Source organism: Saccopteryx leptura, chromosome 2 (genome assembly GCF_036850995.1).
Source record: "Saccopteryx leptura isolate mSacLep1 chromosome 2, mSacLep1_pri_phased_curated, whole genome shotgun sequence".
Taxonomy (NCBI): Eukaryota; Metazoa; Chordata; class Mammalia; order Chiroptera; family Emballonuridae; genus Saccopteryx; species Saccopteryx leptura.
In genome coordinates this window covers 158,949,553-158,975,526 of record NC_089504.1, presented here as the reverse complement: position 1 = coordinate 158,975,526, position 25,974 = coordinate 158,949,553, and the positions used below count along the sequence as shown (strand labels likewise).

At 40.9% G+C, this 25,974-nt stretch overlaps 1 protein-coding gene across 6 annotated transcripts in view; it reads right to left on the bottom strand.

Moving 5' to 3' along the window:
- ZMYM2 (zinc finger MYM-type containing 2) overlaps positions 1–25,974 on the bottom strand; it is a 153,286-nt gene that overhangs the window by 110,201 nt on the left and 17,111 nt on the right. For 4 of the 6 annotated variants that reach the window (XM_066369129.1, XM_066369131.1, XM_066369130.1 and 1 more), the window contains exons 3-6: positions 14,869–15,728; positions 5,939–6,224; positions 2,819–2,984; positions 1,226–1,438 (exon numbers count right to left, since the gene is read on the bottom strand). In XM_066369129.1, coding sequence (XP_066225226.1) covers positions 1,226–1,438; positions 2,819–2,984; positions 5,939–6,224; positions 14,869–15,718 — 1,515 coding nt within the window. In that variant the 5' untranslated portion in view covers positions 15,719–15,728. The remainder of the gene's footprint in view (positions 1–1,225; positions 1,439–2,818; positions 2,985–5,938; positions 6,225–14,868; positions 15,729–25,974) is intronic. The other 2 variants (XM_066369133.1, XM_066369134.1) reach the window with 1 other exon arrangement.

Here is a 25,974-nt window from a genome sequence, read left to right as displayed (position 1 = left end):
AGTCCCGGGTTCAATTCCCGGACAGGGCACATAGGAGAAGCGCCCACTTACTTCTCCACCCCTCCCCCTCTCCTTCCTCTCTGTCTCTCTCTTCCCCTCCCGCAGCCAAGGCTCCATTGGAGCAAAGATGGCCCGGGCGCTGGGGATGGCTCCTTGGCCTCTGCCCCAGGTGCTGGAGTGGCTCTGGTCGCAACAGAGCGACGCCCCGGAGGGGCAGAGCATCGCCCCGTGGTAGGCAGAGCGTCACCCCCTGGTGGGCGTGCCAGGTGGATCCCGGTTGGGCGCATGCGGGAGTCTGTCTGACTGTCTCTCCCCGTTTCTAGCTTAAGAAAAATACAAAAAAAAAAAAACAACAAAAAAAAACAACCCAAATGCTTTTTATCACTTCATATTAATTTTGAAATACCCCTAATTTTTATGAGCAGTATATAAGCTTCAATAATGTAATTGTTAATAATGGGTGTTTTTAACTGGATCACAAAATTCATGAAAATAATTTTCAATTTTTTTAATATTGAAGAGTCTATATATACTAATACAGAATATAGTCTATATATTCTAGCCTATATTCTGTAAAATATAGTCTATATATACTAATACAAAATAATTTCCAAGATATACTCTGAAGTAAAAATTGGAAGGTGCAGTACAGTATATATAGAGTATGCTGCCTTTTGGATAGAAAAAAGAAACTAAGAATACATTATCTATTTCTGTAATTTTCAGAAAGAACAGAAAACATAAAATAGTAAGATTGAACACTAATAACTATAAGGAAGGAATAGGAACCAAGGGGAAGACAGAAATGGGAGCTGGTTTCTTGCAGTTTTTTTTATGTACATGTTACTTTTGAACCATAAGTATAATTCAAAAATAAACTAAATCAAAAAAGATCTTAATATTGAAATTAACCTTAAAACTGAAAAATATAGTCCTAAGCTAAGCTTTAACAATTTAAAAAAATATTTGCAACCCCTCCACCACCCAAAGAAAATTCAAAAAAGGAATCTGATAGCATTTACCTTTGTATGTAAAAATCACAAGTTTATATCCAATAATCTGCATAGTATTCGTTTGAGACAGGTCATTTCCAAGATGTGAAGACAATAATGGAATCAACGAGATTCCAAGATAAATCTGGTTAATAAATACTTTAGAAGAAAACGATTAAAGCCATTTACAATACATTCAGAAGAATGCCGGTTTTGATCAGATCGTGAATTACCTGTTTGTATTCACTGACACAGCTTTGGCAGCAAAATCTTTTCTGCTGGCCATCAATCACCAGGACATTGTTTCCAGCACCTTTGCTGGGCAGGTACTCTCCACACTGTTCACAGCAATTCATTATCAGACCATTGGCCATTCGATATCTATTAAAGCAGTGGTCACTACACAGCTTATGAGTCATATTTTTAAAGCTAACTTCATGGCGAATCTATAAGAAAAAAAATAAGCAAAATTTTAAAAACCAAAGGAGTATGACAAGTAGCCAAAAAACAAGGTGTTCCAATAGAAAAAAATGCCTCAATAATTTTCCTGGAGAAGAAACATTTAAAGAGAAAAGGAAAGACAAAGTATGTATAATTATTCCTTGAACCATATTCATATACACACAATACATGTATGCTGTGGGGAGGACCACCAGTGACATAACTATAAACTTCTCTAGAGGTACCTAAAAATGACAGGAAACAACCCAGTTTGGAAATTACTAGTATATAGTTTCTAAAACAAAGATACTGAAAATCTTTAGATAAATCCAACAGGAACTATAAATAAGTATATTACATTAGACAAGGGAGGAAAACCAACATTATAAATCATTCAAATAAGGTACATACATGCAGGTTTATTTTTTCTTTTTTAACCAAATACTAACACTTTAATACAAATTAATAATGTAAAGTTACAAAAATATTTCTCTCCATTTGTTCTATGTCTTAGGCAAGATTGTTATCTTATTTATCAGCCTATTGATTTAAACACTGGTTTTATCTATGAGTCCTCCCCACCTCATGAAAAAAGCCAGTTCATGTTGTATTCTTCCACCCTTGCCGGGTAGCTTGGTTGGTTAGAGCATCGTCCAGAAGTGCAGAGGTTACCTGTTCAATCCCCACTCAGAGTACATACAGGAACAGACCCATGTTCCTGCCCCTTCCTCTCTCACTAAAATCAATAAATAAAAAAATTAAGGCCCTGGCAGGTTGGATCAGCAATAAAGTATCGGCCCGGTTTGTGGAAGTCCTGGGTTTGATTCCCAGTCAGGGCATACAGGAGAAGCAACCATCTGCTTCTCCACCCCTCCCCCTTCTCTCCTCTCTCTCTCTCTCTCCCTTTTCCTCCAACAGCCATGGCTCAACTGGATCAAGCAAGTTGGCCCCTGGTGCTGAGAATGGCTCCATGGCCTTGCCTCAGGCACTAAAATAGCTTGGTTGCCAAGCCACTGAACAACAGCCCAAGATGGGCAGAGCATTACTTGCCAGGTGAATCCCGTTCCTGGCACATGCAGGAGTTTGTCTCTGCCTCCCTGCCTCTCACTTAATAAACAAAGAAAAAGGAAAAGGAAGGGCAAAGGGAAAGGGAAAAGGTAAGGCAAAGAAAAGAGAAAAAAGAAAAAAATAGGGGAGAGAAGGGGAGAAAAGATAATTATTTCCCTAATTCATTCTCAACTTAGGAGAATGGAATTACGTAACAGGATATTTAGTAGATCATTTAATATATCCTCACTTTTATTAAAGAAATACACAGTAATGTAAGATAAGTTAAAAATATTTCCATTAGTTATAACTAAATGATAAAGCACAAAAATACAAACCTCTGTTAGTTTACCACAAATTGTACACCTTGATTTATTTAGAGCTCCTTTAGTAGGATTCTGTTTATCTTCATAGAGAGATAGACAGGACGTACTACAGAATTCCTGAAAGGACTCACTTGAGTCCACTTGAGCCACAATGGTTCCTTTCATTGTAGTTATATCTCTGAAAATAAGAGGAACAATTTAAAGTAAAATTCTATTTTAAAAACTAATCAGCCTGATCAGGCGGTAGCACAGCAGATCGAGTTGAACTGGGATGCAGAGGACCCAGGTTCAAAACCCCCGAGGTCGCCTGCTTGAGCAGTTCATCTGGCTTGAGCACAGGCTCACCAGCTTTAGCGAAGGGTTACTGGCTTGAGCCCAAAGGTCGCTGGCTTGAAGCCCAAGGTCACTGATTTGAGCAAGGGGTCACTCACTCTGCTGTAGCGTCTCCCCTCCACCCCCACCCATCAAAGCACATATGAGAAAGCAGTCGAACAATTAAGGTGCCACAACAAAGAAATGATGTTTCTCATCTCTCTACCTTCCTGTCTGTCTGGCCCTATCTGTCTCTGTCTCTGTCAAAAAATAAATAATTAAAAATAAACTATAAGAGTAATAACAGACATTTTTAATTTCTATAAAAGCAAATCTATTTTATACTCTTAAATCCTTGCCACTACCTAATTTAACCTGAAACTCTTTAACAAGGCTTTCAGCTATTGGCAACACTTCAGAGAACAAAATGGTTATTATTTATAGAGAGTTTAATGTCAAGACCTAATTTACTGAGGTATAAATTTATAATACCTCTTCAATTCCCTTCCCTTGCATACATAGAAAGCATAAAATGTTTAGGTCATGGGAACATGACAAAAATAACCTCACTTGCCATTCTAAACAGCTATCTAACCGCAATTAGAAATGTTAGAAAATTGCCTGACCAGGCGGTGGCCCAGTGGATAGAGCGTTGGACTGGGATGCGGAGGACCAAGGTTCGAGACCCCGAGGTCGCCAGCTTGACCGCGGGCTCATCTGGCTTGAGTAAAAAGCTCACCACCTTGGACCCAAGGTCGCTGGCTCGAGCAAGGGGTTACTCAGTCTGCCGAAGGCCCACGGTCAAAGCACATAGAAAAAGCAATCAATAAACAACTAAGGTGTCCCAACGAAAAACTGATGACTGATGCTTCTCATCTCTCCGTTCTTCTGTCTGTTCCTGTCTGTCCCTATCTATCCCTCTCTGACTCTGTCTCTAAAAAAAAGTTAGAAAATGACAGGACTGACAACTTTTGAGGTTTTCCTTTAATTCTCAATTTCAAGATTCTATACTGTAGTATGTAAGCCTACTACTGTAAAGCAACCTAGACTATACTTTCAGGGATCATTTCTCTAGTTCGTAAAGCAACCTAAACGGTGTATAATAATTGTTCCAATATTTGACTTTATTAAACTCATACAGAGCACTAAGACTTTTCCAAAGTTCTAAGATGAAAAATATCTTCACAAATTTGGACTGCTCCAAAAATGGTACAAGAAAATACATCTGGTTTGACTTTCGTATAATATAGACTATCCCACTTACTTTATTTTTTTTAGCAAGAGAGAGATACAGACAGGAAGGGAGAGATGAAAAGCATTAACTTGTTGCAGCACTTTATTGATTACTTCTCATAAATGCCTTGACAAAGGGGGGCTCCAACCAAGCCAGTGACCCCTTACTCAAGCCAGCAACCTTGGGTTTCAAACCAGTGACCACAGGATCATGTCCATGATGGCATGCTCAAGACAGGGACACTGAGCTCAAGCTGGAGAGCCCATGTTCAATTGAGCCCACGCTCAAATCAGTGACTTCTGGGTTTCAAACCTGGGACCTCAACACCCCAGGTTGATGCTCTAGCCATTGTGCAACCACCAGTGAGGTCATATACCATTTATTTTTAAACAGTGAAGCCAAACCTAAAATTTGGCAGGAAAGAGTATCCTGTCTCTCCAAGACTGTCAAAAACCTGATATCTGAGTCTTGAAACAGTGACTATTCTAATGACATAATGTTCAAAACATACATAAAATCCAAAGACTTGCCAATTTTAAGATCTTAATATGAGCCTAACCAGACGGTGGTGCAGTGGACAGAGCGTCGGACTGGGATGCGGAAGACCCAGGTTTGAGACCCCGAGGTCACCAGCTTGAGCGCGGGCTCATCTGGTTTGAGCAAAAAGCTCACCAGCTTGAGCTCAAGGTCGCTGGCTCCAGCAAGGGGTTACTCGGTCTGCTGAAGGCCCGCGGTCAAGGCACATATGAGAAAGCAATCAATGAACAACTAAGGTGTTGCAACGCACAATGAAAAACTAATGATTGATGCTTCTCATCTCTCCATTCCTGTCTGTCTGTCCCTGTCTATCCCTCTCTCTGACTCTCTCTCTCTGTAAAAAAAAAAAAAAAAATCAATATGAAGACAGTGTAAAACTTGACCTATACAGCCTGACCTGTGGTGGCGCAGAGGAATAAAGCGTCCAACTGGAACACCGAGGTTGCCGGTTCGAAACCCTGGGCTTGCCTGGTCAAGGCACATGTGGGAGTTGATGCTTCCTGACCCTCCCTCTTCCCTTCTCTCTCTCTCTCTCTCTCTCTCTCTCTCTCTCTCCTGAAAATTGAATACTTAAAAAAAAAAATAAAACTGTTCTTTAAAAAAAAAAACAAAAAAAAAAACTTGACCTATACAGAACTATTCATATATACTGCTCATAAAAATTAGGGAATATTTCAAAAATGAATATGAGGCAATAACATAGCTCTTAATTTTTTTAAGCAGTATATAAACCGCTTAAAAATTTTACGTAATAATTTACGTATGTATTTTTACAAATTTAAGAAGTCTGATGAAGATTACAGACAAAATCAATTAACAAGGTCAACCCCAATGTCTATCAAAATAGAAAGAAAGCCTTTTAATCATAAGCCAACTGGGTTTGATAGAGAACGCTCCAAAACCACTATAAATTTCAGTTTGCCTTTAAGATTCAACTTGCTTACGAATTTTTATAACACAGTAATACGTCTCTAAGACTAACAAGTTCTCCTAAATTTTATACCACCAGTATTCAAACAAATGGAATTATGTCGAAAAGTAAATCTTACTTTTTACACATAACACAGAGTTTCTTTGGAGCAGGCTTGTGAGAGAAGGAGGAAAGGCAGGTGGTAGAACAAAAGAGATGAGCTGATCCTTTTCGTTGATAAGCTGTCTGTCCCTTCTGTAAAGGTTTTTTGCAGTTTGCACAAGTGACTTTAACTGGTTTAGTGGGTTGCTGTTGGGCTGAAGGCTGGAAAATCTGTTTAGGAAGCGAGGCCACTGGTGATAAAGAATCCACCCCTGGCTGTTTCTGATTACGTGGAAATGATGCTGACTGGGAAATCCAAGAATCTTAAAAACAAAATATATAAGAAAGAGTAATGAAATGTATTTTCACACACTGAAATTTTTTATCAGAGAAACAGTTTTTTACCTTACTATTCTGTACAAGTGTAAAACATTAATAAGGCAGAAGCACAGCACAGAAATAAGTAATATAAGTATTGGGGTAAGAAAGGCTGGTTGCCATTCAGGCTCTATCACTTACTAGACCTGGAAGTTACTTAAACTCTGTACCAAACTCTTCTCTAAACTGATAATGGTACCAACATCATAGGAATGCTAACATTAAATGAGATAATACACGTAAGAAATCATAGTGACTAGCATATAGAAAACACTAAAAAATATTAGCCTTTAGTTATTAAACAGGAAGAATTTGCCAAATATTACTTTAAGCAGGGAACACAAACATCAACATATAAGTATAATAAAATCTTGATCAACCAGAATCTTCAACAAATATAATACAAGATTGTTAAATTTTATATATGATTATATTCAAGACATCTTTTTTAAGAACAGCTTTTCCATATATACATTCAGTTCCATACCCTCTGAATATACACATAACAACAAATAAATTAGTGTTTCACAGAAATGACAGTAAGCCAACATATAGTAATCAATGCAATATATTATTCTTCCACTGCCAACAGTTTCAGCACAGCACAGCTTTGCTGTGAAGGTACATTGCATTACCACTGGAGTGCAGTTATTCATCTGTCCTCTTTTAATAGTGAGCTGCTTTAGTACTAGCTGCAGCCTCCAGCTTGCTGCATAGCTACAGCTCCACAGACTTTTCACTACACTACCAAAACCATAACCTTTGTTCATTATGAAACTTTTATTAGAAGTTATATTGAGATTATAAGGCTACCACTTCTAATCTCATAATATCTTTTTCTTTCCAGTTTCTTCTAAATCTTAAACTTCCTGACATAAAAGCAGCCCTTCCATATTAGAAACCATTACTTTCCTTCCATAGTAAGTACAAATATATCCAGAGCTCAGGGAAACTTCTTTACCACAAAAACTTCAAGAAGGTGATCTCCTAGTTCTGATCCAGTCCACAACTTAATGGTTTCAACAAGCTACACATGTTGCTATTCAAAATTTACTCCACAATCCCCACCACCACCAAAATTATAGAGATATACAAAGAATATAAACACAGTGCATTCTGGAATCCTGTTATCCTATTATCTCCAGGGTAAATGAACAGTTTTAATAAATAAGTAGCAATACTCATGAAGATAAAAAAATTAAATCACTGTAAGAACTGGCAGTTCTACTCTCTGGCAGGCTTTCAATCAAAAAACAGTATTTGAGCATATGCTAGAAAGAATAGCTTTTGCAACACAAATACTGGCTGGCTCCTTATTTTTCAACTTTCTAGGCTTATCATTTGCATATATACTTAAAGGAATCTATTTAAACTTAAGGGCTTCTATTATTGAAAATATGGTGCTATAATTTTCAGTTTTAGGCCCGGTGTAAATAATGTACTGGCACTGGCTCCCCTTAACTATACTTCAGCTCTTACATTTCATCTACTTTCAAATTTTCACCTACAAGACTTTTAAGAAAAGACTGGACCTAATCATTTCATCAAACCCTTTCATTTTACACAAGGGACATCATGGGATAGTAGTTTAATCAGTCCAAGAGCCAGCACACAGTCAAGATTTTATAACTCTCTATCACAAATAAAAAAGCACATAAAAATACAGGAACTGGCCCTGGCTGGTTGGCTCAGTGGTAGAGCGTCGGCCTGGCGTGCGGGGGACCCGGGTTCAATTCCCGGTCAGGGCACATAGGAGAAGCGCCCATTTGCTTCTCCACCCCCCCCCCTCCTTCCTCTCTGTCTCTCTCTTCCCCTCCCGCAGCCAAGGCTCCATTGGAGCAAAGATGGCCTGGGTGCTGGGGATGGCTCCTTGGCCTCTGCCCCAGGCGCTAGAGAGGCTCTGGTCGCAAAAGAGCGATGCCCCCGAGGGGCAGAGCATCGCCCCCTGGTGGGCGTGCCGGGTGGATCCCGGTCGGGCGCATGCGGGAGTCTGACTGTCTCTCCCCATTTCCAGCTTCAGAAAAATACAAAAAAAATAATAATAAATACAGGAACTAATTCACACCTGACCATGCAGTGGCGCAGTAGATAGTATGTCGACCTGAGATGATGAGGACCCAGGTTTGAATCCCAGAGGTCGCCAGTTTGAGTGCAGGCTCACCAGCTTGAGCACAGGGTCACTGACTCAGCTAGAACTCCGCCCCTCATCAAGGCACATATGAGAAAGCAATCAACGAACAACTTAAGTGCCATAACCAGGAGTTGATGCTTCTCATCTTTCTCCCTTCCTGTCTACCCCCGTGTCTCTCTCTCTCTCTCTCTCTCTCGTAAAAAAAAAAAGACCTAATTCACAAACACCAAGAACAGCAGGTGTATCTGTTTAGTTTTTCTGATGAGTACTTTATATTCTTTTGTGTAAGAGTCTGAGTAAACAAAAACACATCTCTTACAATATACCCCTTTGACTAAGCAATATTCCTAAAGAAATACATATCCCAAATACATTCATACTCTGAAAAGTTGTTTATATAGGAAAACCTGGAACCAAGCTAAATAGAGAATAAAACTCAAACATATACTTGACATGGACAAATGTTCAAAATTTATTGCTAGGTATTTAAAGTAGTATGAGGGGAGAGTTTACAAAACTATACTTTTACTATATCTCTGATTAAAATTAAATGTACCATTGTCAATGGTGAGACTGAACTGGATTTTCGTTTTCATACTCTTATGTTACTAATACATTTACAATTACAAGAAAGACGAAGTAGACATTTTAAAACTAATTTAAGCACTCATTCTTAAACACTTTTTTCTTTCTTTTATTTTTATGAGAGAGAGAAAGACAGGAAGGGAGAGAGATGAGTAGCATCAACTGGTAGTTGAGCACTTTAGTTGTTCACGGACTGCTTCTCATTCATGCCTTGACCAGTGGCTCCAACCGAGGCAGTGACCCCTTGCTCAAGCCAGCGACCATGGGGTCATGTTGATGATCCTCAGTTCAAGTTGGTGAGCCTGCACTTAAGCCAGATGAGTCCGTGCTCAAGCCAGTGACCTCAACCTCAGTGTCCCATATTAATGCTCTATCCACTGCGCCAACACTGGTCAGACTCATTTTTAAACTTTTATGTGAACTACAACAGTAGTCCCCAATGCCAGGGCCGCGGACCAGAACCGGTCTGTGGGTCATTTGGTACCGGTCCATAGAAAAAGAATAAAAGACTTACGTTATTTCCGTTTTATTTATATTTAAGTCTGAACGATGTTTTATTTTTAAAAAATGACCAGATTCCCTCTGTTACATCCGTCTAAGACTCACTCTTGACGCTTGTCTCAGTCACGTGATACATTTATCCGTCCCACCCTAAAGGCCGGTCCGTGAAAATATTTTCTGACATTAAATCGGTCTGTGGCCCAAAAAAGGTTGGGAACCACTTAACTAGGAGGTTACAATGAAAGACATCTAATTTTGCAGCTCATAATAGTATATAAATTGGCAAGAACTTTCTCAAAGGCAATATAACAATATATTTCTACAACTTACACAAATATAAACACACACACAGGGAAAGGGTCTTCAAAGGCATGAAAAATTCTCAAAACTGAGTAATAAGAAACACATTTCTTTCAAAATCACTGCACACCAGCTATTTTTTTAAACCAAAAATATTCAAGGGGAGTCTGACCAGGCGGTGGCACAGTGGATAGAGTGTCAGACTGGAATGCAAAGGACCCAGGTTTGAGACTCTGAAGTCGCCAGCTTGAGCGAGGGCACATCTGGTTTGAGCCAAGTTCACCCAAGGTCGCTGGCTTGAGCAAGGGTTTACTCGGTCTGCTGAAGGCCCACGGTCAAGGCACATATGAGAAAGCAATCAATGAACAACTAAGGTGTTGCAACGAAAAACTGATGATTGATGCTTCTCATCTCTCTCCGTTCCTGTCTGTCCCTATCTATCCCTCTCTCTGACTCTCTCTGTAAAAAATAATAATAATAAAAAAAATAAAAATATTCAAGGGGAAAAGGGATAGTGATATTCTTTGGCCTAGTAACTTCATTTCTAGTAATATACTGGAAAGAAATAAAACTCTGAACAAAAATGTTCATCATAGACCTACAGTAGTAGCAAATATGGGAAAATCCAAATCAGGGAATGGTATATCCCAGGGGTCGGGAACCTTTTTGGCTGAGAGAGCCACGAATGCCACATATTTTAAAATGTAATTCCGTAAGAGCCATACAACGACCCGTGTACATTGCGCATTATCCAATAAAAATTTGGTGTTGTCCCGGAGGACAGCTGTGATTGGCTCCAGCCATCCACAACCATGAACATGAGCAGTAGGAAATGAATGGATTGTAATACATGGGAATGTTTTATATTTTTAACGTTATTTTTTTTATTAAAGATTTGTCTGCGAGCCAGATGCAGCCATCAAAAGAGCCACGTCTGGCTCGCGAGCCACAGGTTCCCGACCCCTGGTATATTCATACCAATTAATTATACAGCCATTAAAAACTTTTTGTGCATAAATATTAATAACAAGAAAATATAATGTAATAATAAATGATGAAAAGGCCCTGGCTGGTTGGCTCAGCAACAGAGCATCAGCCTGGCGTGTGGAAGTCCCAGCTTTGATCCCCAGCTAGGGCACACAGGAGAAGCGACCATCTGCTTCTTCACCCCTCCCCCTCTTCCCTTCCAGCAGCAGCCATGGCTCGAATGTACAAGTTGAACCCAGGTGCTAAGGATAGCTCCATGGCCTCCCCTCAAGCACTAAAATAGTTCAGATGCCGAGCAACGGAGCAGCGGCCCCAGATAGGCAGAACATCAGCCCCATACAGAGGTTGTCAGATAGATCCCAGTCAGGGCGCATGCAGGAGTCTGTGCCTCAACCTCCCTACCGCTCATTTGATAAAAATAAATAAAATGGGGAAAAAACTAGAAACAAAATTACGCAGAATTACATTTAAACCTAGCTAAAAAAACACAAAGGAAAAAGACTGAAAAACAGCCACCCACTCAAATGAGTCTTCAGTTAAAAAGACTATAGGGGACATTTTCACTCATTTTTTAATTCTAGATTTTCCAAATAGTCTTTAATAATTAGACATTATTCTTGTAACCAAAAAAAAACTAATCCTAGGCTGACAAAATTGCTAATAAACCTAAAATGATGAAAGAATGAGACAGACACAGAAAGGAGTATATGACAAAGACAGAGGCAGACACACAAGCAGCCCAGGAGAAAATGAAAAAGGGACACACACAGAAATGGTCATGAGAAAGCCAGAATTCTTACGTTTACACAAAGCAAAGCTACCCAAAGAAAACAATTTCAACCTTCAAATAAAATAATAATAAAAAACATAGCCCTGGCCGGTTGGCTCAATGGTGGAGTGTCGGCCTGGCGTGCGGAAGTCCCGGGATCGATTCCCGGCCAGGGCACACAGGAGAGGCACCCATCTGCTTCTCCACCCCTCCCCCTCTCCTTCCTCTCTGTCTCTCTCTTCCCCTCCCGCAGCCAAGGCTCCATTGGAGCAAAGATGGCCCGGGCGCTGGGGATGGCTCCATGGCCTCTGCCTCAGGCTCTAGAGTGGCTCTGGTCGCAACACAATGACGCCCCAGATGGGCAGAGAATCGCCCCCTGGTGGGCGTGCCTGGTGGATCCCAGTCGGGCGCGTGTGGGAGTCTGTCTGACTGCCTCCCCGTTTCCAGCTTCAGAAAAATACCAAAAAAAAAACCAAAAAAACCCGGGAATCCTGCACACCAGGCCGATGCTCTACCACTGAGCTAACCGGCCAGGGCCTAGGAATGCCCTTGTTGATCAAGCTACCCAAAAGAAAATTATTTGGAGCAACCATGACAGATTGAGCAATTCTCATACTATTCATCACCAGAACGCTGCAGCCCTGTGTAAACAATTTCAACTTTCTCGGGAAGCAGCACGGCAGATTGGGAAATCCTGTCCAAGGGGTCCTATACTACAATCTGCCCCTTCATTTGGAGTTAACCCTCAAGGACCCCTACCAGGACAACTTTGGTAAATGGATGTTACTCATATACCTTCATTTGGCAAACAGTCCTATGTCCACGTTACAGTGGATACATATTCTGGATTTATAGTAACCTCTGTCAGAACAGGAGAGGCTGCTAAGCATGTTATAGCTCATCGTTTGTATGCATTGTTCTATTATTGGACTTCCTAAACTGGTTAAACTGAAAATGCTCCTGCATATGGAGCAAAAGCATTTACTGTATTTTGTCATTCTTATAATCTTTAAAGTTAAGGTATTATTAAAGTGTACCCAGCAAATATTTTTAAGGTCAATTTAAAAAAAAAATTTTTAAGGGAGTAGTCATGTCCTGGAACTCCTACGGGTCTACCATATCATGCTTTTTACTTAAAAAAAAAAAAATTTTAAATTTCTTTTGAATGCTGATGAACAGGAGACACCAAATCTTTTTCGCCTGCAAACTACTACCTTCTTTATTTGATCCAGCTAATAATACTGTTTTGTCTTTTTCCAAATAGCTCCAGATACATGGAAAAGATTTATATAGGCAGATGGGGATCCTCAAACCCCTCAGTGAGATCTTCTGAGCATGGTTTTTAAGATACCTAGAGGCAGAAAAAGCCCAATAGAGATCAGGGGAACTACCAGCTTTTAGGATACGCCATTACAGGCTCCAACACCCCAAAGGGGTCTCATAGGATGCCATCTGGGCTCTGCTTCAATAGTGGAAAGGAAGGTCATTGAGCTAAAGCCTGCCAGGCTTACATGCCTCTGCTGTGAGGAAACAGGGACACAGGAAGGTGGGCTTCCCCCTCGCTCCTCTAAGGGAGGGTTCAGTCTCTTCCAGCCCTGCTCCAGCCACCTATGACCTAACCTTGCCCAGAATGCTGGGGTTTGCCACTGAAGGCTGAAGGTGCCCAGGGCCATCGGCCCCATCTACGACACTGTGGACGAGCCTAGGGTATTTCTTCCAAGAAGCAGGTAAACTGATCTCATTTGCACAAGGGCCACTTAACTATGTCTTGCCTGAATAGTCAGGTTTTTTATTCTTCCCTCGAAGATCTCTGTTGTGGGTGTTGATAGTCCTATTTTCTGCTGCTTTGTTTAATATATAGTGTTTCCTTTATTCCTCCTACCTCAATGCCGCACTCATATTTCAGCAGGCTGGGACCTACTCCTAATTTAGAGCTCTCTTTCCCCCTTTTGCCAACTTCTATTATGAATCTACCTTTGCCACTCAGCTTAGTGTATCCCAAGGTTCTCTTTACCAAGCCACAGTCACAGAGCTGCAGGGAAAAGCAACCTGGTCTCATCTCTCCAGGCAGAGGAGAACAGAAGCTCCGTTTCCACACATGCTGCAGATGGCTTTTCCAGTCTACCTGAATCATTACCAGCTAGAAACAGCGGTCATTGGGACTTGGACGTGAGCTGCAAAGTATAGAATTATGACAACAATTCCAGTGCCATGCGGACTTTTCCTGGATGTGGACTTTTCCTGGACTCCTGCTCCTTGGGACAGCTCATAACAGACTGAACTCGGGTTGGGTTGCATTTTTCAGGGATTTGGCATGGTGTTGGGGCCAACTTGGACTTGGTGAACATGTTAAGGACACTACTCTTTTATGGATTCTTGCTGTATTGGCCAAGAGTTTGCTTAAAGGCTTTAATCACTGTAAAAAAAAAAAATAGAAGACTAGATAAAGAAGATGTGGCACATATACACCATGGTATACTATTCAGCCATAAGAAATGATGACATCGGATCACTTACAACAAAATGGTGGGATCTTGATAACATTATACAGAGTGAAATAAGTAAATCAGAAAAAAACAAGAACTACATGATTCCATACATTGGTGGGACATAAAAACGAGACTAAGAGACATGGACAAGAGTGTGGTGGTTACAGGGGGCGGGGGGAGGAAAGGAAGGAGAGGGGGAGGGGGAGGGGCACAAAGAAAACTAGATAGAAGGTGATGGAGGACAATCTGACTTTGGGTGATGGGTATGCAACAGAATTGAATGACAAGATAACCTGGACATGTTTTCTTTGAATATATGTACCCTGATTTATTGATGTCACCCCATTAAAATAAAAATTTATAAAAAAAAAAAAAAAGCAAAAATTAAAATCAGATAAGCATTCAAAATTAAACACAGAGAAAGTAAAATCTAAATGCAATTGCAGCATATTATATTGTCCCTTAAGTGCGCTATTTATCTTTCTATTCTCTACACATTGAAACAATACAACTAAAAATATATTAGCAAAAAGTGAGCACATGACAAATAACATGCCAAAATGTTACAATTTAGTGATGGCGAATATATAAGTATTTTTTTAAATCCTTTAGACATAAGTTTCTGACTAATTTTCTAATAATTGTGGAGAAACACTTATATATAGTTTTATATCTCTTACCAGCTAAGCATTCAAATTTAGAACTCAATAGAATTAACCTACCTTACTTGAATAAACTAACCAAGGTGGCACCAATTATTACAATGGAAAAAGCATCAGCCAAAGTTCAATTCATTTACACGGGGTTGAAGATCACTCACTGCTTACCAGGACTATGATGATTTGCAGATTCTCCATTCTGAAATATATCTCCTGTCACATTCATTCTACCAGGATTAAAAGGTCCTACTCCAGTCTTGGTCTGTGAAGTTAAAGATGGGGTGTATGTTTGTATATTAACACCGAAATTACTTGACTGCAGTCCGTTAGAGACATCTCCCAAGTTGGTATTCTGCAGTGATGTTACATGTGTAATCATTAAGTTCATATCTCGCCCGTCAGTATTTTCTAATTGGCCATCATTCACAGAGTTTACACCTGCTTCTAAGGTTGTAACATTAGCAATCTGAATTTCAGAGTCTGGTTCTGTGGTAATACCACTATTCCCCATTCCTGCATTTACCTTACTTCTTGAAAAACTGGAAGTGGAGAAATCCACATCATTGGTTCTGTTTTTAGTCTCAGGAGGTCGTCGAGGCTCAATAAAATTGGAGGAATTTTTCTCTTGTCCTTGATTTGTTTCCATGTCCTCTTCATCATCAATGACAATTGTCTCACTTACACTTCCCTTCTGAGAAGACAAGTCTTTCGAGGAAGGCAGAATTTTGGAATCATTTCCTTGTAGTTCTTCATTTTTTAATGATGCAAATGTTATGGTTCTTTGATCAGCAACCACTGGTGCAGAAGGTAGAGGAGGTTGTACAGGTTCAATAAAAACAACATCATCGTCATCTTCCACTGTTGAGTTCTGAAATTTATTAGATCTAGAAACTAAAGGATTAGGCGGACCACTGAATGAATTTCCAACATTCGTGAGACTAGCTGCCATGGCTGTACTCCCTAATAAAAGAGGAGAACGATCAGTCAACTCTAATCCTCCCACTGAACCTGTGTCCATGCCAAGGAACCTGTTAAGGAGATAGAAAAAAGAAAAATAATACAATGTCAGTATATGACATTTTATATGTTATTCTAATTGAAAGAATTCTTTTTGTGTGCTCTTTCTTTTTTATTCTAAATGAAAATGATTTTCATCTAATACCCAGGAATATTTTGATATTTATTCTGTGATCTTTTCTTAGTCACGAATCATTTAATACAGTTTACATGTGAACTTTTAACAATATAAAAAAAAGGTAATTTCCTGACCAGGTAGTGACACAGTGGATAGAGCATCTGCCTGGAAAGCTGAAGACTCAGGTTTGAAACCCCAAGATTGCCAGCTTGAGCACAGACTCATTTGGCTTGAGCATGGGGCTCAACAACTTGAGCATAAGACCAAAGACACAACCCCATCGCTGGATTTAGCCCAAAGGTCACTGGCTCGAGTGCAAGGTCACTGGGATGAGCAAAGGAGCACTGGCTCAGCTGAAGACCCCCAGTCAATGCATATGAGAAAGTAATCAATGAACAAATAAGGTGCTACAACTATGGGTTGACGCTTCTCATCTCTCTCCCTTCCTCCTGTTTCTCTCTCTCTCAATCACTTAAAAAAAAATCCCTGCTCTATACAATCTTTCCTCTGTATTAAATAAAATGATAGAGTCTAGTGCCTAATATCCATTACCTCATCTTTTTTTTAATCCCTTCTTCTCATACTACCTGGCTCCCACATAACTGTAGGAGTAAATCTTTCTGAAAATCTGAAATCTTTCTTGAATCTACCCAGAAAGCTTAAATCCTTATTTGCCAGGCACTCTGCAGTGTTTTACATTTATGTATCATCTGAAAACAGCCCCCAAAGATATCATGTCCTAATTCCTCGAACCTGTAAATGTATGTCTTTGAAAAGATGACTAAGGATTTAAAAATAAGATTGGCTGGGTGTGCCCTAAATGCAATTATAAGTGCCTTTATCAAAGAAAGGTGGAGGGAAGTTACAAGCACAAGAGAAGACAGTGTGGTCATAGAGGCAGACAGATTAAAGGAAACTGAGTGTTACAGTTAAGGAATGTTGGCAGTCACCAGAGTGTAGAAGAGGCAAGAAATAAATTCTTCTGGCCCTGGCCGGTTGGCTCAGTGGTAGAGCATCAGCCTGGTGTGCGGAAGTCCTGGGTTCAATTCCCAGCCAGGGCACACAGGAGAAGCGCCCATCTGCTTCTCCACCCCTCCCCCTCTCCTTCCTCTCTGTCTCTCTCTTCCCCTCCCGCAGCCAAGGCTCCACTGGAGCAAAGATGGCCCGGGTGCCTGGGGATGGCTCCTCGGCCTCTGCCCCAGGCGCTAGAGTGGCTCTGGTTGCGACAGAGCGACGCCCCGGAGGGGCAGAGCGTCGCCCCCTGGTGGGCGTGCCGGGTGGATCCCAGTCAGGCACATGCGGGAGCCTGTCTGACTGTCTCTCCCCGTTTCTGGCTTCAGAAGAGTACAGAAAAAAAAAAAAGAAAGAAACAAATTCTTCCCTCGGAGCCTCCAGAGGAAGAATGCCCTACTAACACTTTGATTTGAGCCCAGTGTCACTGACTTCCAATGTCTGACCTCCAGAACTGTGAGCGAAAAAAGTGCTGTTGTTTTTACATATTGTGGATCAGTAGTTTTATTGTTAGCTTTACCCAGTGGCCAAAATAAGTTTCTATTGAACGAGTGCAAAAAATGTTTTATGTAAATGATAAAGGCACGCTTTAAAATTAAATACCCACTCCATTTTGAAGTTATTTATTACATGTTCTTACAAGCTAATATCCTTTTACTTTTTAAAGTATGATACTTTGTAAAACAAGCCTTAGAATAGAAAACACAAGAATTCTGGTGGTCAGTCCACAATGTTAAGAGAAACTGTTCACCCTCAAGTTTGTGATTATTTGCACAGCTAAAGGAAATGAACACAACCCTTTTTATTTACATCTTCATCCCTTGATATAGCTATATAATTTGTCCCAGTTTAATGATTAAGAAATTGTGGCTTTGAAATTGTTAATTAGCTTAGAAATGCTAATTAACATGCCAAAGCCATACAACTAGAATGCATACCCAGGCCTTGATAACTCAATAATTCAAACTCTTTATCACTGTGCAATAATCAACTAATATTTTCTGAGCACCTACTATATATATGCAGGGCTGTATACTGAAGCATGGGATCATAAACATGACCCCATGGTCACTGGCTTGAGCCCAAAGATCACTGGCTTGAAGCTCAAGGCCTCTGGCTTGAAGCCCAAGGTTGCTGACTTGAGCCCAAGGTCACTGGCTTGAAAAAGGGGTCACTGGCTCAGCTGGAGCCCCTTGCCCTCCATCAAGACACGTATGAGAAGCAATCAATGAACAACTAAAGTGCCACAATACGAGTTGATGCTTTTCATCTCTCTCTCTTCTTGTGTGTGTATCTTTCTCTCTCTCTCTCTCTCTCTCTCTCTCTCTCTCTCTCTCTCTCTCTCTCTCTCGTAAAAATAAAGAGAAAAAACGGCCTAGCGTGCGGAGGACCCGGGTTCAATTCCCGGCCAGGGCACACAGGAGAAGCGCCCATTTGTTTCTCCACCCCTCCGCCGCGCTTTCCTCTCTGTCTCTCTCTTCCCCTCCCGCAGCCAAGGCTCCATTGGAGCAAAGATGGCCCAGGCGCTGGGGATGGCTCTGTGGCCTCTGCCTCAGGCACTAGAGTGGCTCTGGTCGCAACATGGCAATGCCCAGGATGGGCAGAGCATCGCCCCCTGGTGGGCAGAGCTTCGTCCCTGGTGGGCGTGCCAGGTGGATCCCAGTCGGGCGCATGCGGGAGTCTGTCTGACTGTCTCTCCCTGTTTCCAGCTTCAGAAAAAAAATGAAAAAAAAAAAAAAAAAAAAGAGAGAAAAAAATGTTTAAGAATGACAGTGCTCAAATTAGTTTTAAAACAGCTACTTTGGCACTGGCCAGTTGGCCCAGCGGTAGAGCATCAGCCCAGCGTGTGGAAGTCCCAGGTTCGATTCCTGGTCAGGGCACACAGGAGAAGCACCCATTTGCTTCTCCACCTTTCCCCCTCTCCTTCCTCTCTCTCTCTTCCCCTCCCATAGCCAAGGCTCCACTGGAGCAAAGTTGGCCCAGGTACTGAGGACGGCTCCATGGCCTCCACTTCAGGTGCTAGAATGGCTCCGATTGCAGCAGAACAACGCTCCATAGGGGCCAAGCATTGTCCCCTGGTAAGCATGCCAGGTGGATCCCAGTTGGGCGCATTCAGGAGTCTGTCTGCCTGCCTCCCTACCGCTTCTACTAACTTGGGAAAAATACAAAAAAAAAAAAAAAGGGGGCTACTTTGTCCTTCTTGTAATTATAAACGTATTAATAACATAAGAGTATGAAAACGAAAATACCGTTCAGTCTCACCACTGACAATGGTACATTTCATTCTAATCAGAGATATACAATAAGTAGTTTTGTAAATTCTGACTCTCTCTCTCTCACAAAGGAAAAAAGGATCACATTACATGAAATAATCTCCAGATATACTGTAGACTGAAAAATAGTTACAGAATACAGACGATTATTACAGTATTATGCATTCCCCCAAAACCTATACATACATACATACATACTATATTTTTCTTAAGTGCATATATTTTTATGTAAATTTATGAAAACAAGAAAACCTCAAAGGATCCCATTGCATTGACAGAGTAGTTTGCTGGAAGAGTCAGGGAGGTTTCAACATGTTACTCTTTAGATTACACAATAATCTACAAAGAATTCAGGCAGCTTTTAAACAGCTGAATGAATAAAGGGTAAAACAGAGGATGAGATCAAGCTGACCTAGTGCTGAAGATGTGATTATCAATCTCCAGGTACAAGAGGGACACAGAATAACCACTCTTCAGATACTAAATGCGAGTATGCCAACTTTTTTATGAAACTCTATGGATAAAACATAAGTAACTTCCCTTCTGACTGAATACCTAGAGAGTCCCTGCACAGAGCAGAAACTCACTTGTCCCAGATATTTATCGAAAGGCTAGAAGGCAAAAACCAGTATGTTTAGTTTAACAACCAGTCATTTTTAAAAGTTTTTTTTTTTTAAGTTTTTTTTTATTTGAATTCTTGGTAAGAACCTGCCTTGTTTTTTTTTTTTTTAATTTTATTAATTCATTTTTTAGAGAGGAGAGAGAGAAAGAGAGAGAGAAGGTGGGGAGGAGCTGGAAGCATCAACTCCCATATGTGCCTTGACCAGGCAAGCCCAGGGTTTCGAACCGGTGACCTCAGCATTTCCAGGACAACGCTTTATCCACTGCGCCACCACAGGTCAGGCAACAACCAGTCATTTTTAAGTGACATTATTTGTCAAGGTATACAAATCTAGTCCCTTATTTTATATATACTGTGCTACCCTCTGACCATTATGCATCCGGTTAAAGCAGGTTGTGGTGTCCAGAGAGTACCATATCCAATTCGCTTCAAAATTAAATGTATCTAATAACTTACACATTATTTTATAGAAAAGGTTTTACTTCATTTTCACTTAATTGTGACAATAACCACTATAGGTTAAATAAAAGATAAAAACTTTTCTCTATAATAAAATAGGTCAGATACATTAGTTAAAAGTACCCAAGGTTCTAAGACAACCTCACAACTCAAACACAATTTACAAAGCTTGAGTCCAAAAATAAGACTTCTTTCCTCTTAGAACAAGCAAGAGCCGTGTCTGTGTCAGGATAAAAGTCATGCTGCCTAACTGGTGGTGGCACAGTGGACAGAGTGTTAACCTGGGAGGCTGAGGACCCAGGTTAGAAACCCCAAGGTCAACAGCTAGAATGCAAGATAATCATATTTAAGTATGGGGTCTCTGGCTTGAGCAAGGTGTCACTGGTTCAGCTGGAGACCCCCCAGTCAAGGCACGTATGAGAAGCAGTCAATAATCAACTGAATCACCACAACTAAGAGCTGATGCTTCTCATCTCTCTCCCTTCCTATCTGTCTCTCTCTCAGGGGAAAAAAAAATGACATGCTAATATAAAAATAGCAAAAAATATATTTATATCTTATTAAAAGAGAATGGATAATCTGTTTAAAAACTTGGGAGTGACTATGTGCTTAACAAAAAAATCTATAATTTCCATTTCATACGCAAAGCCATTTTATGCATTCACTGCTTGATTCTTGAATGTGCCGTCACTGGGAATCCAACCCACAATCTTGGTGTATTGGGACAACACTACAACCAGTGGTGGGATTCAGCCAGTTCGTACTGGTCGGCAAAACCAATACCTAAGTTTTTGGTGAGTTCGGCAAAGTGGTTATTAAAATGACACTTGTAATCAAGGTTCTCTCTAAGGTGTGCACCTGGGCAGCCCCCCAATGTGGAAATAACAAATTTACATTCCTTACTCTTTTTTAACGTTCATCTGTGCAACAGCGTATTCTAACTGCCTGTACAATGTTCATTCCATCCAAAGGTGGAAAAAACTGCCAGTGAGGTTGCCAATCAAAAAGCAATATGGAAAAAAAAAAGCAATATGGAACTATCTTAAATAAGTTTTATTGTTTATTTTTTCTCAGGTATTATTTAATACTTTTTCATTAACATTTTAAAACTCTCTCTTATAATCTAGTTTTGTGTGCCTCTTTTATTGTTCTTATTTAAGTATTAAATGCATGAAATAACTACCTTTTGGTATATCACATTTTTATACTTAAAACGGTCATCAGGGCAGAAAATCAGTTGTTAAATTATTTGAATCCCACCACTGACTAAAACCAACTCCAAGACTAAGTATGTTTTTAAACAATAAAACATATAAACATTATTCTAAAATACCTCTAATAAGACATCTTTATGGTAAAATAGTATCATATGCTAGGAGGAAACCCTTCATAAGGCCTTCACTTGATGCTAAGCAAACATGAAAAAATCTTTAACATTACTGCTACAAAAAGATTTAAAAGTGGAAATGCGCTGAGTAACATTTGATTCAAAATTTTTGGTCGTGACCTGTGGCTCAGTGGATAAAACGTCAGTCCGGTGTATGGACATCCAGGATTCGATCCCCAATCGAGGCACACATGAGAAACAACCATCTGTTTCTCTACTCCTTTGCTCTCCCCCTTCTCTCCCTTTACTCCTTCCACAACCAGCTTGATGATTCGAGCACCAACCCCAGGCTCTGAGGATGGCTCAACAGGTTCAAGCATCGGTCCCAGGCACGAAGGATAGCTTGGCTGGGCCAAGTACATCAGTCTCAGGAACTAAATATAGGTTGGTACTCAAGCATCAGTCCCAGACAAGGTTAATAGGTGGATCCCAGTCAGGGCACATGTGGGAGTCTGCCTCACTATCATCCCTCACTCAGCTAAAAAAATAATAAAAAAAAATTATAAATTAAAGAAAGTTTTCATAACTCAACTATAATTTTTAAAAATAAAAATACGGCCTGACCTGTGGTGGCGCAGTGGATAAAGCGTCGACCTGGAAATGCTGAGGTTGCCGGTTCAAAACCCTGGGCTTGCCTGGTCAAGGCACATATGGGAGTTGATGCTTCCAGCTCCTCCTCCCTTCTCTCTCTCTCTCTGTCTCTCTCTCCTCTCTGTCTCTCTGTCTCTCTCTCTGTCCTCTCTAAAAAAAAAAAAAATGAATAAAATAAAAAAATTTAAAAAAAAAAAAATACGGCCTGACCTGTGGTGGCACAGTGGATAAAGCGTCCACCTGGAACGTTGAGGTCGCCAGTTTGAAACCCTGGGCTTGCCCGGTCAAAGCACATACAGGAGTTGATGCTTCCTACTCGTCCCCACCCCTCCTCCTCCTCTTTAAAATAAATAAATAAATAAATCTTTAAAAAATAAAAGTACGTTCATCCAATAACAGTTAACATTAATTTAATGATTATAAACATATATTCATATCAGTTAAACATTAATGCAATCCCATGAATTATCTTATACAAATATTTTAAAAATCACTCCTCAAAAGCAAACTGCCCAAGCCCAAAGCCAGGAAGTGGTGTGTGTTACATGCCCCCAACTCCTGGCAGTCATATGAATGAATGTTGTCCACTATGTCCTGTCCTCAACAGTCCTTTCTCAGTACCAGTGGACTTATACCTAAGGCTTCTTTCATGGCATCAACCCATCTTATCTTGGGTGTTCCGTTCCTCTTTTCCTGCTGCCTTCTATTTTTCCTAGAACTAATGTCTTTTTCAAAGAAGCCAGCCGTCTCATGATGTGCTCAAATTAGGATAGCATCAATTTTGTCACTTTTGCCTCCAATGACATTCTAGGCTGAATCTGCTCTTGAACCCATGGTTCATCTTTCTAACAATCCAGGGTATCCACAGAGCTTTTCTCCATCATATTTGAAATGAAACAAGTGATTTAAAACAAATGAAGGGGGAAGTAGAATTTGAATACTTACAACTATGTTATTGGGAATTTAACAATAAAACATATAGAAAAACTTATAATTAAAAAATTGTATCCATTCAATAAAATAGTAAACTAATCAATATTCAAGATACAAATATACGAAGAGAAATATCAAATCCAAAGTGTCAAGCTAAACGATTTTTTATTTTTGTATATTTCTGAAGTGAGAAGTGGGGAAGCAGAAAGACTCCCACTCGCACCCAACTGGGATCCACTCAGCAAGCCTACTAGAGGGCGATGTTCTGCCCGTCTGGAACATTGCTCTGTTGCAACTGGAGCCATTCCAGCGCCTGAGGTGGAGACCATGGAGCCACCCTCAGGGCCCGGGCCAACTTTGCTCCAATGGAGCCTTGACTACAGGAGGGGAAGAGAGAAATGGAAAGGAGAGGGGAAAGAGTGGAGAAGCAGAAAGAGTGGAGGGCGCTTCTCCTGTGCCCTGACTGGGAATCGAACCCGGGACATCCATACTCTAGGCCGACACTCTACCACAGACCTAACTGGCCAGAGCCAGATTTAAAAACAAATGTTGGACCACTTTGGTCTCATTATTAAAACATGCATTGTTGCCCTGGCCGGTTGGCTCAGCGGTAGAGCGTCGGCCTAGCGTGCGGAGGACCCGGGTTCGATTCCCGGCCAGGGCACAGAGGAGAAGCGCCCATTTGCTTCTCCACCCCTCCGCCGCGCTTTCCTCTCTGTCTCTCTCTTCCCCTCCCGCAGCCAAGGCTCCACTGGAGCAAAGATGGCCCGGGCGCTGGGCATGGCTCTGTGGCCTCTGCCTCAGGCGCTAGAGTGGCTCTGGTCGCAATATGGCGACGCCCAGGATGGGCAGAGCATCGCCCCCTGGGGGGCAGAGCACCGCCCCTAGTGGGCGTGCCGGGTGGATCCCGGTCGGGCGCATGCGGGAGTCTGTCTGACTGTCTCTCCGTTTCCAGCTTCAGAAAAATGAAAAAAAAAAAAAAAAAAAAAAAAAATGCATTGTTTAGTAAAATATTATTAGGCCTCCATGTATTTGTGTGTCTTCTAGTTTATTTCTTGTTATTGATTTCTACTTTCATACCATTGTGGTCAGAGAAGTTGACTGATAATTACTTCAATATTCTTAAATAACTAAGACTTATTTTGCAGCTTAACATGTGGCTGGTCTAACCTAGAAAATGTTCCATGTACACTTGAAAAGAATGTATATTTTGCTGCTCTGGGGATGACATGCTCTAAAAATATCAACTAAATCCATCTGGTGTCATGTGTCATTTCAGGCTACTATTTTTTGTGATAGAAACAGAGAGAGGGACAGATAGGGATAGACAGACAGGAAGGGAGAGAAGTGAGAAGCATCCACTCTTTTGTTGCGGTTCCTTAGTTGTTCATTGTTTTCTCATATGTGCCTTGACTGGTGGAGGGGCTATAGCAGAGTGAGTGACCGCTTGTTCAAGCCAGCGACCCTGCTCTCAAGCCAGCAACCTCGGGGTTTTGAAACTGTGTCCTCTGCTTCCCAGGCTAGCACTCTATCCACTGCACCACCACCTGGTCAGGCAAGGCTACTATTTCTTTTTGTTTTTCATTTTGGAAGATTTATTCAATGATATCAATGGGGTGTTAACGTCCCCTAATACGACTATATTACTTTCAGTATCTTCTTTTATGTTAATATATGGTCTACCGGAAAGTTCTGTGCGTTTTTGGAATAAAACAAAATACAATTTTTCTTACCGTCAATAAACTTTATTAAATAATATAATTGCCATTATTATTAATGATTTCTTGCCAGCGTGAGGGCAATTTGTATATCCCACTTTTGAAAAATGTTTTATCTTTTGATGCGAAAAATTGAACCAGTGATTGTTTGATATCTTCTTCATTTTTAAATTTTTTGCCCTTCAAAAAATTTTTTAAGGACAAAAACAAGTGATAGTCAGAGGGTGCTAAGTCCGGGGAGTATGGTGGATGCGACAGAATTTCCCAGCCTAGTTCTGCAATTTTTATTTATTTATTTATTTATTACAGAGACAGAGAGTGAGTCAGAGAGAGGGATAGACAGGGACAGATAGACAGGAACGGAGAGAGATGAGAAACATCAATCATTAGTTTTTCATTGCGCGTTGCAACACCTTAGTTGTTCATTGATTGCTTTCTCTTATGTGCCTTGACCTTGGGCCTTCAGCAGACCAAGTAACCCCTTGCTGGAGCCATAGACCTTAGGTTCAAGCTGGTAGGCTTTTCCTCAAACCAGATGAGCCCGCACTCAAGCTGGGGTCTCGAACCCGGGTCCTCTGCATCCCAGTTTGATGCTCTATCCACTGCGCCACCGCCTGGTCAGGCTTTTTTTTTTTTTTTTTTTTTTTTTTTTTTACAGAGACAGAGAGTGAGTCAGAGAGAGGGATAGACAGGGACAGACAGACAGGAACGGAGAGAGATGAGAAACATCAATCATTAGTTTTTCATTGCGCGTTGCAACACCTTAGTTGTTCATTGATTGCTTTCTCATATGTGCCTTGACCACAGGCCTTCAGCAGACGGAATAACCCCTTGCTGGAGCCAGCGACCTTAGGTTCAAGCTGGTGAGCTTTTGCTCAAACTAGATGAGCCCGTGTTCAAGCTGGCGTCTCGAACCTGGGTCCTCAGCATCCCAGTCCGACGCTCTATCCACTGCACCACCGCTTGGTCGGACGTTCTGCAATTTTTTGACGAGTCCCCCAAGCAGCATGTGGCCTGGCATTATCATGATGCAGTATGATGTTCTTCCTATTGAACATCGCCGGCCTCTTTTCTTGGACTGCTGTCTTTAAATTATCCAGTTGCTGACAATACTTCTCCGAATTGAGCTTTTCGTTCGGTTTTAA